The 12,312-nt window shown below is 52.8% G+C and overlaps 1 protein-coding gene and 1 non-coding gene across 2 annotated transcripts; both read left to right on the top strand.

The window, feature by feature from the left end:
- The first annotated feature begins 308 nt into the window (after nt 1-308).
- On the top strand, nt 309-12,042 carry DKC1 (dyskerin pseudouridine synthase 1). Its single transcript, XM_039222688.1, has 15 exons — nt 309-406; nt 1,177-1,244; nt 1,696-1,782; nt 3,036-3,127; nt 3,670-3,854; nt 4,456-4,520; nt 4,807-4,933; nt 5,652-5,782; nt 6,188-6,331; nt 7,776-7,896; nt 8,804-8,922; nt 9,524-9,627; nt 10,075-10,183; nt 10,810-10,929; nt 11,217-12,042. Exons 1-15 carry the CDS (start codon nt 391-393, stop codon nt 11,280-11,282), a joined length of 1,554 nt encoding a protein of 517 aa, XP_039078619.1. The 5' UTR covers nt 309-390; the 3' UTR covers nt 11,283-12,042.
- LOC120224459 lies at nt 5,876-6,011 on the top strand. Its single transcript, XR_005526571.1, has one exon. It is a non-coding gene; the product is annotated as a small nucleolar RNA SNORA36 family (small nucleolar RNA).
- Nucleotides 12,043-12,312: the final 270 nt, after the last annotated feature.

Below are 12,312 nucleotides of genomic sequence, written 5' to 3'. Positions count from 1 at the left end.
ACGCCCAGGTGCCTAAGCCCGCGTGAAACCCAGCGAAGGTCTGCGATCTCGGCCCGGGACCGCGCCCACACGTTACGGGCCGCCGGGGCCGACTGCGCAGGCGTCTCCAAAGCTGGCCGCCCGGGGCCGGACGAGGCCCAAGGCGCACGCGCGTGCGCGCTACCGCGTTCGGAGGGAGGCAACCCAACCAATGAAATTGTGCGGAAGGCCCGCGCGCGCCCCGGGCTGTGCTCCCAGAGCGTGGCCCCGCCCCCGCCGCCCCCGCGGCGCGGCGCGCACTGGGCGTCACGGAGTTGGGCGGGGCTTAGTGGCGCGGCCTGAGGGGCGGCGGGAGTCTGTGCTCGCTCCCTCCGCGGTGTCCCACGCTGCTCGCACGCTGTGCGGGGCAACATGGCGGACGCGGAAGGTAAAGTGTCGTTTCCTCGTGGGTGGTGGGCCGAGTACCAGCTCCGCCGGCGCGGAGAGCCGGCGTGGGAGGGTGGCGGCGTCGGGGGCCGCGCTCCCCGCGGGTTTGCCGCCCGTCCGGCCCCGTGGCTGCCGGGCCTCCTGGTGGCCTTCCTCTTGGCCTTGGCTCAAAGGGTGACGGTCGGAGATGGAGAGGTGCTGGCAGTGACGTGGCTCTGAGAAGCTCAGGCCTCCCGTCGATGGCACGGCCGCCTGAGGGCCCGGGTCGCCGCCGAAAGGCGTTGGCCGCGCCGGCGACCCCGCGGTGACGGGAGACCTGGCCGTACCTGTGCCGCCCGCCGGCCCGCACGCCCCGGTCGGCGCCACGCGGAAGGGCGCTGGGAAGAGGCCCTGGCAGGAGAGGGGCCCAAGGGGTTTGGGCGTGCGCGCAGCTCCAAGTGCAGAGAAAGTTGTACAGGCCGGGAACCGGGGAGGGGGCGGCTGTGTGGTCACTCGGGGGACTTGGAGGGCCTTGGCCCGAGCGCTCCTGCGGCAGATCTGAGCCCCGCCACGGCCACGTGGTGAGCCGGAATGGAAGCCGACGTGTGCGACGGCCTGCGGTCGGTTATCAGGCCGTGCAGCCCACGCGTTTGGCCTTTACACACTCGGTTTTCCCCAGTAATTGTATATCAAACGTCCAATTCCTGCTTGCTCTGATTTCACTCTCCATTTGAAGCTTCGTTGCCCTCATTTTTGGGAAAAACTCCCATATCTCCAGTGTGTCTGTTTCAGTGTATATTGTGGCGAAGAAACATAAGAAGAAAAAGGAGCGGAAGTCGTTAGCAGAAGAAGACGTAGCAGTGAGTAGGAATATGTTTTGCTTTGCTTTGACTAAAAGGAAACGTTACATAGGTAACAGTTGCATAAAACAACTGTTTCTACAAGTTTTTAAGGAATGGGTTGGATTTGGGTAGTTGTTGTGTGGGAAATACACAACCCTGGTCACCCGAGTCTCTCCGGTCAAGTATAGTTTGGTGAATGGTGTTGGCACACCAGCCGCTCTCTCTGAAATGCTGTTTTATCCCACCCACAGACCCACTATTCCTATTTCTCTTTTAAGTACCTGTCCCCATCTTGGTGGCACTTAACTTTTCTGAGATCCTGTTCATTTCGTTTTTCTTTGGAGGTCCCAGTGAAGATGAATAGAGAATACCTTGTTTTCTATTTAAAAGGCTTAGACTTCTGTGGTAGCAATGGGATTGTTGAAAATCACGTGGGAGGCCTAACAGGTGTGTTTCTGTTCCGTGTAAGGAGATACAACACGCTGAAGAATTTCTTATCAAACCCGAATCCAAGGCGGCTCAGTTGGACACATCTCAGTGGCCCCTGTTGCTCAAGGTATGTGGTTAAAAATTATGCATCGGATCAATGCCTGGCTTTTACCTTATTTAAGTGTTAAAAGGTTCAATTAAAAGTGATTAGTGCTAGCATCCTGGACTTTGGAAATGGCAGTTGATACAGTCTAAACCAGTGTTTTTCAGTGTGTCTCACATGAAGGACCAGGGTTTGTTTCGGTTGGTTTTTCATGTCTGGTGCCCCCAACGCTGTACATGATACAGTTAACATGTCACAATGTCAGACCTCCATCAAAGGGTATAAATAATTCTCGGTTTCTGTATTTGACTCCACTTCACAGACCCGTACTAGTCTGTGAGCCGCACTTGGAGTAGGACGGCTTTAGTGCTTGAGAACATGGGCTTTCAAGTGAGACCGATTTGAGTCAGGCAGTGTGTTCATTTAACCTCTGAGGTGGTTTGCTCGTGATCTGTTTTATTGGGAAGGCAGCTGAGGGCTGCAGGAGGTAATCCATGAAATGTGTTTCCCCATAGTGCCTGGCATGTAAGACGTTCTCTAGAAAACTGCTGACCGTTGTGTTGGGTTTTAAGTAGGCTGGCTCAGTGATGAGTTGAATTACAAGTTTCACAAACAACTTAGGGGGCGCCAGGTACGAAATTAGGAGAAGCAGCTAGGATAGAGAAAGTTCCTCAGATGCCTCTTGCCAAAAATTTTGTAATAAACCAATGTATATTAGGTAAATGAGTGAGATTTGCTTATGTAACCCAACACGGTTCAGGTTCTGCTTGGCCAGATGGGTCTCCCTTTATATCTGCTTTTCTGTTAAAGGTTCTGGGGCTATGCTGGTGAACCGGGTGGGCCACAGTCCCTACTATTGTGAAATGTAAAATCCAGGGTGGGAGGTAGACAGTTTAAAAAATAATTGCTATTTGTGGAAGCGCTACGATGAAACAAACCTGGGTGACGTGAAAGGTGAGCTTCAGGTGAGGGGAGCTCTTTGAGTGCTCTGGTTGAGCCCTGGAAAGGAGGAGCGGAAAAAGGAGCAGATGGGAGAAAAGCAGAGATGAGAAACCTTGTGGCTGGTCCCGGCGCCCCCAAGAAGTGTGTCTGGAGGAGCGATCAGCTTTGTCTTAAGTTCTGCCCTCAGGGTGGAGGCTGGGTGATTCTGCAGGGGTCGCACCGCCTAATGAAAACAGGAAAGTTAGTCGTATGTATCATGGTCGATAGTGGTGCTGACTTTTGTTGTACATGTGCTAATGGTTTATTAGGTTTATTCTGTGTTGTATCCTTCCCAGAATTTCGATAAGCTAAATGTAAGGACAACACACTACACACCTCTTCCTTGTGGTTCAAATCCTCTGAAGAGAGAGATCGGGGACTATATCAGGTAAGTATGTTGGGAGCAAGCACTGTTCAGACTTCTTTTCCTTTTTTGTATTAAATGTTTATTCATTTTTTGAGAGAGAAAGAGAACGGAACATGAGCAGGGGAGGAGCAGAGAGAGAGAGGGAGACCTAGAATTCGAAGCCGGCGCCAGCCTCTGAGCTGTCAGCACAGAGCCCGACACGGGGCTTGAACCCACGAACTGTGAGATCATGATCTGACCGACTGAGCCACCTGGGTGCCCCCAAACTTCTTTTCAAAAGGACCTTTTCAGGGGTGCCCGGCTGGCTCAGCCGAGAGAACGCCTGACTCTTAGTCTTCGGGTCATGAGCTCGAACCCCACATTGCACATAGACTTTTCTTTAAAACAAAAACAAAAACAACCTTTCCGCGTGAATTATTCAAGGAGGTAGTGGTATTTTAGAATGGCCTAGAATTGCCTAAATAATATATAACCTATACCCATCCTGAACTTTTTTCCTCTTCAGATTTAGTTTTTATTAAAGGGCCAACGATGACGGCACAGTGATTTCTTTTCCATTCCAGGACAGGTTTCATTAATCTTGACAAGCCCTCCAACCCCTCTTCCCACGAGGTGGTGGCGTGGATCCGACGAATCCTGCGGGTGGAGAAGACAGGACACAGTGGCACTCTGGATCCCAAGGTGACTGGCTGCCTAATCGTGTGCATAGAACGAGCCACTCGCTTGGTGAAGTCCCAGCAGAGTGCAGGTATGTGGATGAGGGAATAAAGAGACGGCTACTTTGATACTGGAAGGCTTTCTACATTTCCTTTCCTTCTAGTTTTTGGCCCTTGGAAATTTTCATCAGGAGAATCTCTCATATTTGACCTTCCAAGGTTTTTTCTTTTTTTTCTTTTTTTTTCTTAAATGCTTGTTTATTTTGAGAGGGGGAGAGAGCCGGGGAGGGGTAGAGAGAGAATCCCAAGTAGGCTCCACACTGTCAGTGCAGAGCCTGACGCGGGGCTGGAACTCCCCAACCATGAGATCATAACCAGAGCCAAAATCAAGAGTTGGAGGACGCGCAGGTGACTGGGCCACCCAGGCGCCCCAAAAAGGATTTCTACAGAGTGTGCAGTACACGGGGCGCGCCAGCGGGTCCCACCCACACGCTGGAAGTTGAACAGCCAGTGAGAGAGAGTGGGTTTGGGTCTTTCCTGCGTCCAAACCATGAAATTTGTCCTGATGCAGATTTTACAGAGAGCGGTCAAGTGGCCTGCTTTTCCTGTTAAACAAAATGTGAATCTGAGCATATTTTTAAAAATACAGAAAACTCATTGGCCACACCTGACTACTCTTTTGTCGTGTTTCAGGCAAAGAGTATGTGGGCATTGTCCGGCTACACAACGCCATTGAAGGGGGGACTCTGCTTTCTAGGGTAAGTGTCATGACAGGAACTTGGGTGGCTGGGCCCGTAGGCATCTGGAGACAGGTCGGCTCTCCCGGCTGTCCTGCCTTGTGACCGCACGTGGCAGGGTGCTTCTGCCCGCACCGCCTCTGAGGAAGAGGCTCTCGCTAGCACTGAGGCCTCCCTGTGTCGTTGACGAAAAACAAAAACAGAAAGGGCGTTGTAGGTCTTAAATGATTGCAGGATACTTTGTGTTTCCGTTGTGTCCTCAGCCGGCCACAGTGGAGCCTTTATTTTGGTTTGTGCTTCTTCTCAGGCCCTAGAAACTCTGACAGGTGCCTTATTCCAGCGACCCCCACTTATTGCTGCAGTAAAGAGGCAGCTCCGAGTGCGGACCATATACGAGAGCAAGATGATCGAGTACGATCCAGAAAGAAGATTAGGTGGGTCCTTAGGCCTTTGAGGAACTGAACTGACGTGACACCATATGTGGACAGGAATGCTTTTTTTAAATTTGAAAAATTTTTTTTTAAATTTTTTTTAATGTTTTATTTATTTCTAGGAGAGAGAGAGAGACAGCGTGAGCAGGGGAGGGTCAGAGAGAGAGGGAAGTACAGAATCTGAGACAGGCTCCAGGCTCTGAGGTAGCTGTCAGCACAGAGCCCGATGCAGGGCTCGAACCCTTGAGCCATGAGATCATGACCTGAGCTGAAGTTGGATGCTTAACTGAGCCACCCAGGAGCGCCCCCCCCTTTTTTTTTTTTAAGAGAGAGCTTGACTGGGGTAGAGGGGGAGAGCGTCTTAGGCAGGCTTCACGTTCAGTGTGGAGCCTGATGAGGAGTTTGATCCTATGACCCTGGGATTGTGATCTGAGCCAAAATCGAGTCGACACTGAGCCACTCTTGTGTCAGATGCTTAACCAACTGAGCCACACAGGTGCCCCAGGAATGCACTGCTAAGAATTGGATTCTCTCGTTAATAGATGCCTTTAGGAGTTGGTGTGGTCAGGGCCCGTTTCTGTTGTTTTTAGTCTCGCTGCCTCCAGTACCGAATAACTAGGTTTTTCAGTTAGCGATGTGTTTACTTTGGAAAATGTATTAACTTTTGGAATGTAATAACAATACATTAATACATTCAATGTAATAAATGTATTACCTTTAGGAATCTTCTGGGTGAGTTGTGAGGCCGGCACATACATTCGGACGCTGTGTGTGCACCTTGGTTTGTTGTTGGGAGTTGGCGGTCAGATGCAGGAACTTCGGAGGGTGCGTTCTGGAGTCATGAGTGAAAAGGTACACCGCTGTGGGTGCAAGTTTTAGAGCCGATACTCATGTGTTCCTGCCCCTGGGGGAAATCCACCTGCTTCGCATCCTAGAAAAGGCAGTTTCCAAAGTGTTGAGTTCCGTTCAGGGTAGCTCCCCTGTTCTGCTAATTAAACTTTGGAACATTGAAACCCAGGCTGTGGGAGATGTTTGGATAGGAAGCATTACTCTATTCGGTTTGGCCCCACAGCCTACAGAAGTACCCAGATTTCAATAGTCGGCAGTTAACAGATGTGCGCAAGATGAGTGATCGGGAAGAGACTAAAGGACCGATGAGTTTGGACTAAATTCATTCACGGTTTGGAAGTTTGGGGTCTCTTGGACTGTTTCAGATACAGGGACACTGAACAGTTTTCATGCGTGGCTGCTTTTCAGGATCACATGGTGACGATGCACGATGTGCTTGATGCCCAGTGGCTGTACGACAACCATAAGGATGAGAGTTACCTGCGGCGGGTGGTTTACCCATTAGAAAAACTCCTGACATCTCACAAACGGCTGGTGATGAAGGACAGCGCGGTGAGTCCAGGGCTGCGTGCCCGCAGTTGGGTAAGACGCGACTCCAGAGAGGAGGTCCGGTCTGCTCTGGAAACTCATTCCAAGCAAAGCTATGAAGCACAATGTGAGCGGACTAGTTTCCTCTAGCTTTATTTTGTTCCTGGTTTTGTAGATTGGACTCTGGACTCTCATGTTCTTTTCTTACTACTTTCGTATCAAAATAAGGCAAATTGATGAAACTCCCAAAGTAGACTGTCAGTGGTACATAAAACCTGCCCTCCCATAAGCTTGTAGTTCTTCTGCATGCGCTTAGCAAACCTTGATATAGTTATTTACTTGTTTTGAAAGAGAGACAGAGCAGGGAAGGGACGGGAGAGCGGGAATCCCAAGCAGGCTCCACGCTGTCTGCGCAGAGCTTGGGGCTCCATCCCACAAACCATATGGTCCTGACCATTTAAATTGTTGCTGAAAAAGGTTGTTTTCATTGGGGTTAAAAGTTGAGAAGAGTGTTTCAGAGAAACGATAATATAAGCTATTTTTTTGAGATTTTAGTAAAAAGTTTTCCTCTCTTTAAATCTTGGTTTGAGGGTATAAAGCCTTGAAAGCAGTTTTCTCTGTTGTTTTTTTTAAAAGATTTTATTTAAGTAATTCCTACACGGAACATGGGCCTGGAACTCACTGTATTCCTGAGAGTGCAGGGGAGGGGCAGAGAAAGAATCCTGAGCCAGCTCCATGCTGTCAGCGCAGAGCCTGACATGGGGCTCAAGCTCAAACCATATCATGACCTGAGCTGAAATCAAGAGTCAGATGCTTAACCTACTGAGCCCTCCAGGTACCCGTTTGATGCATTTTTTGTATGTTATGGTTCATAAGAGATGAAAACAACAGAGGTATGCTAAGCTGTGCTATTATAGTTGAGAAAACTTAATGACCTGAAACAACAGCAGAAATATGATAAATCCTCCTTATGCTGGGGTCAGGTTGGTGCCCTCTGGGTGCATTTGGGTGGAGGTATACGGTCAGCAAAAGAGGTCTAGGTACGTGTAAGTAAAGGCAAGATGGTGTGTGATTTACTTCCAGGCCTTGATACCCTTCTTGCTGGTTACTTTGGGGTCCTGCTAATAGCCAGATCTCTGTTTTCTGTCGGGTTTCCTCAAGGATAAAAACTAGAGAGAGGAGTAATTAAGGAAAATGAAGGCTGGGTTTTGGTTGAAGTCCCGTGGACGCGTGAGCAGTAGGTAGCTCATTCCCCTTTAACGCTAGAGTCAGTGGGGATAAGGGGACTCCTCCGCGGTGGCTGCTTGCTTCATACACCAGATTGTAGCCCGTGGCTGTCGCTGCCATTAGCCCTGTTCCGTGGCTGGGGGCACGCTCGCAGGCCCACCCCTCGTGGCGTGCTTTTGGGCGGGGGGCCCACTGGCTGGCGGAGCAGCCCCGGGGCTGACATGCCACGCCCTCCCTTCAGGTGAACGCGATCTGCTATGGGGCGAAGATCATGCTGCCGGGGGTCCTCCGGTACGAGGACGGCATCGAGGTCAATCAGGAGATCGTGGTCATCACCACCAAGGGGGAAGCTATCTGCATGGGTAAGCGGGGGCTTGCCGAGAGCGGGCCCCCAGGCCCTGGCCCGCAGGTTCACGTGATCGCCGTGCTGTCTGGGGCCTGTAGAGGTGCTCCTGGCAGAGGATCCTGGTGGGTGGGCCCGCGGTTTGTCCAGCTGGCTGGTGGTAGCGGCCGCGTCTCAGCAGCTTGGCTCCGGTGAGGGCGGAGGAAATCCTCCCCGAAGAGAAGAAATGTCTGGCGATTCCGATGAAGACTTTAGTCCGTTCCTGGTCGGTCTGTAGCAGTTCACTGGGAGTGTTTGGCTAGTGCTGTGTCATCCCTTGGAACTTGGGGTGTTTGGTTCCGTGAAGGGAGCGTCCCAGCCGGTCCGTGTGTACCCGGGGGCTTCCTTTGCTGAGGCATCTGACGCACGTGAAATGAACAGCTCTGATTTAGTCGTTAGGACTCCTGAGGATCAGGGAAGCATTGACTTTTATGTGATGAGTGCAAATAGTTTTTAAACTGATAATATGCTTTCAGAGGCTTTCTTCCCATAATGGCAGATTTTCTCCACACGAACATCCTCAGCAAAGGAAGCCTCAAGGCAGTAGAGCTTTGACTTTTTTAAAAAATTTTTTTAATTTTTATTTTTGAGAGGCAGAGAATGTGTGAGTGGGGGAGGGCCAGAGAGAGGGAGACACAGAATCCGAAGCAGGCGCTAGGCTCTGAGCTGTCAGCACAGAGCCGGACGCGGGGCTCAAACTCCTGAACCGCGCGAGATCATGACCTGAGCCGAAGTCGGACGCTTAACTGACTGAGCCTGCCAGGGGCCCTGAGCTTTGAGTTGTTAGTGGGTTTGTGAAAGTTATATAAAAAGATGGAATTAGGGCTCATCACCAACCACACTTTTCTACTCCATGCATGCTTTTTGTCTCTCTCCCGCACCTGTAGCTATTGCACTAATGACCACAGCAGTGATCTCTACCTGTGACCATGGTATAGTAGCCAAGATTAAGAGAGTGATCATGGAGAGAGATACTTATCCTCGGAAGTGGGGTTTGGGTCCAAAGGTAAGTGGGACTGGGTGTATGCCCCACTGGGTCGTGTTTTCATTTTGGTGCTGTTGAATATTCCCTTGGGTCCCTCTCGGGCGTGTCCCTGCGACCACAGCCTTGTGTTGTACTCGGCTCTGGTGAGTTGATGGTGAGTAGAAATGGGCCCATCTTAGACCTTTGAGATTTTACTGTAACGGGCAAGCAGATTGGTGCCAGTCATGTTGTACGGTTAATGGCAAACTTCAGCCAATTTGAAGGCTTATTAGGCAGTGCAGACAGGTGCCTGGCACCTTGGGAGTCCAAAATGAGGGGTTTGACCTGGTTGGGGGGTCCTGGGTGAGAGCGATCTGCTGGAGCCATGCCAGGGTGTCGGTGAGATGAAGTGAGGGGAGAGTCTGGGGAAGCCGGGGTGGCATGTGCAAAGGCCCGGTGGTTGAAGAATGAGGCAGGTGAAGGGGCCACAAGACGACACTTCAGAGGCTCTCACTGGTCCAGTGGGCTTTGCGCCGGGTGTGAAGCCCAAGTGAGACTGCGAGGGAGGAGCCTCATGTAAGTGGTCGCGGTACCTGCCTCGTGTCGACACTGTTCTGATGTTGAAACCTCGACGGTCCACCAGGCAAGTCAGAAGAAGTTGATGATCAAGCAGGGCCTTCTGGATAAGCACGGCAAGCCCACGGACAGCACGCCTGTCGCCTGGACACAGGAGTACGTGGACTACAGGTGAGAGAGTCCCGGGTGGGCAGAGAGCGCCGGTGAGGCTGGCCCCGGTGGCGAGGGTGGGAGGCTGTGCAGCCCCGCGGGTAGGTGTGGCGTGGGGGCCCCCGGACGGCTGCCTTGACTGCAGGGGAGCACAGGGAGCAGGCCAGGAGGTCATGGAGTGCCTGGGTGCACCGAGGGGGCAGATGGAGTGTGGGGGACACTTACTGCGGGCGGGCTGGCAGGAGGCCCAGGGGCCGTGGGCGCTACCCTTGATGGCCCCGGCCGGTTGTGGGGGGGAGGGGGCCTGCACGCAGACACTTCCCCCTCTGTGGTCCGGCTCATGGGGCCCTGGGGGAGTCGGCCCGCAGCCGTGAGTGGGGACTTCTGGCCGTTGTCAGAATTTGGATGGTGCCTTTCAATGCCTGAAAGCCGCTCGCTGCCTCTGACCCATCACTCCGTCTCTTTCAGTGACTCTGCCAAGAGAGAGGTGGTGGCCAAAGCAGTAAAAGCCCCACAGGAAGCTGCCGAAGTGGTAAAAGCCCCAAAAGCAGTTGATGAAGCGGTGAAAACCCCGAAGGTGAGGGCCGCGCCGGGATCAGTTCGTGGTGTGCTTTGGGGGAGGTCTGTGTTTGGCCCGTGCCCAGGACCATGGCCCCGCCGTCTGTGGCGGCTCAGGGTGGCAGGCTTCCCGCCCCCGGGGGTGCGCGTGGCACGCGGTTACAGGTCGTACACCACCTGCGGCCCCGGTCACACTCCCCGGCATTGTGTGCGGGGAGGACAGCGGGTCCGTGTCCCTCAGGTCCCTGCCCGTGGTCGGGCGCGGGCACAGCTGGCGTGGGAGCAGAGTTCCCTCTAGACGGTGGCAGCTTGGCGTCGGAGGTTCATGGTGGCACTGCGGCCTCCCAGGCTCAGGGGCCGCTGGCGTCGGAGCACAGAGCGGGTGCGCCCAGTGACCCGGGACGGGCTTCTGGCCCCTCTGGGGGCCGTCAGCCTCACGTCCCTGCCTCACCCACCTCGTCTGAGGGCACGCTGCCCACCCGTTCAGTCCCGGCTGCTCCGGTGCCCTGCTGTGTAGGCGGGAGAGCGAGTTTGAGTCCTCAGTAAGCCGGGTTCTGGAGTTTGTCAGAATTAGCTTCTTTTCTTCCTGAACCTTTCTCCGCATTTGCCCAAGACCTAACACGTGATTGATTGTCCCCACCTTAGCGGAAGCGAGAGAGTGAAAGTGACGAGACGTCGCCACAGCTGGTCAAGAAGGAAAAGAAGAAGAAGAAGGATAAGAAGGCCAAAGCTGGTGGAGACGGTGCGGACGATCCGGGAGATGGGGTGTGTAGAAAAACACGGTCAACACGACGGGGAGGGGAGTGGCGGCCCCACGTTGGCCACGCTGCATGTGCCATCCCACAGCCCTGGGGGGTGCACCAGGCCAACCCCAGCATTTACCTAGACGTGTGCTGCTGGCGGAGGGCGGGGGTTACTGAAGGTCTCGGGACTTTGGTTACGAGCAAAGTGATCATGGGATAGCCTCACCGATCCTGAGACACTTCTCAGGCTTTCGGAACTTCTCTAATTTGGTTCTGTTAACATATACTGTGAGGCGCTCTTTTTTCCAGGACAGTGACACCGGCAAGAAGAAGAAGAAGAAGAAGAAGATCAAAGTGGAAGTGGTTTCTGAGTAGTGGAGACCACGTTGAGCCCAGTGTCCATTCGGGAGGAGAAATTAAAGCCTTATTGAGCAAACAATTCCTTTGGTTCTTGAGGGAATGGAACCCGGCCCCAGGAAGGGGGGAGCGCCCCGGCACGTGTGCCTGCCACCTCAGAGCCCTGTGAGGTCGCCTGGTGCCCTCGTCCCATCCTGTCCTGTTTTAAGGATACGGGTGAAGGAGGCGGATTTGATGCCACCCGCTTCTGTGCTTGGAAGAGTCTGGAACCCTCTCCTTCGGACCCAGCAAGGCCCAGGCACCATCTCAGCCAGTCCCCGGTGGCTGTTTTAACACCCTTGCTCTCCTGGTTTGCGCACCCCCCCCCCCGGCTCATTGAAAGTGTCCGAACGTTGCTCGATGAAATGGTGTAGAGCAAGTAAAACCGTAGAACTGAGCCGCGCTGCTCACGGCGCAGATCAGTTGTCCCTCCCGTGTCCTGTGAGGACAGGGGTCTATTTTGGCGTCAGCTGCCTCTGTCACCCTGTGTTCCCCTGCCAGAGGCGGGCCAAACTTACCAGCTGTGTCCAATCCATCTCTGGCTTCGTAGTGTTCTGTGTACTTGTCAAGAGCCTTGTGCGCCTCTGGATCCACCTGCCTAGTGTGTTCGTGACCTGACGGGAGCTAGAAGCTGCTCTGTCCGCTTTTAACCCTCGTTTACTTTCAAAGGATGCAATCGCTCACTCCTGGGAGAAGGTTGTAATTTTTACTTATTAAACTTTACTTGTTTTTAAAAGTATTCTTGTTGGATTTTCTGATTGTTGGGGATCTCAAGCTAGTAGAACAAAAAATATGAAATGTTTTTGATTAAAAATCTAGGGAAGTCTAGGTCCTATTTGAAATTTGGTGTTTATCGTGTGGTTACTTTTCTTTGTCTGGTTCTGTGCCTTGCACCATTCAGCTCGGGGCCTGTTTTCTGGCAGGGGACCAAATACATCTGGAGATGTCCGAACATCTCCGTTCGGGACATGGACTAGATAAAAAGAGGGGCGTCCTCACAAATCCAGTG

Source organism: Hyaena hyaena, unplaced genomic scaffold (genome assembly GCF_003009895.1).
Source record: "Hyaena hyaena isolate Hyena2069 unplaced genomic scaffold, ASM300989v1 scaffold_1178, whole genome shotgun sequence".
In the NCBI taxonomy this organism is placed as follows: Eukaryota; Metazoa; Chordata; class Mammalia; order Carnivora; family Hyaenidae; genus Hyaena; species Hyaena hyaena.
Note: the sequence above shows the minus strand (reverse complement) of the source record. Positions and strands in the feature narration are given on the sequence as shown.

Coding starts and splice junctions, on each gene's coding strand:
- DKC1 (XM_039222688.1), top strand. Junction 4,521..4,806: donor GGGGGACTCTGCTTTCTAGG/GTAAGTGTCATG, acceptor GCTTCTTCTCAG/GCCCTAGAAACTCTGACAGG. Junction 9,628..10,074: donor CAGGAGTACGTGGACTACAG/GTGAGAGAGTCC, acceptor CGTCTCTTTCAG/TGACTCTGCCAAGAGAGAGG.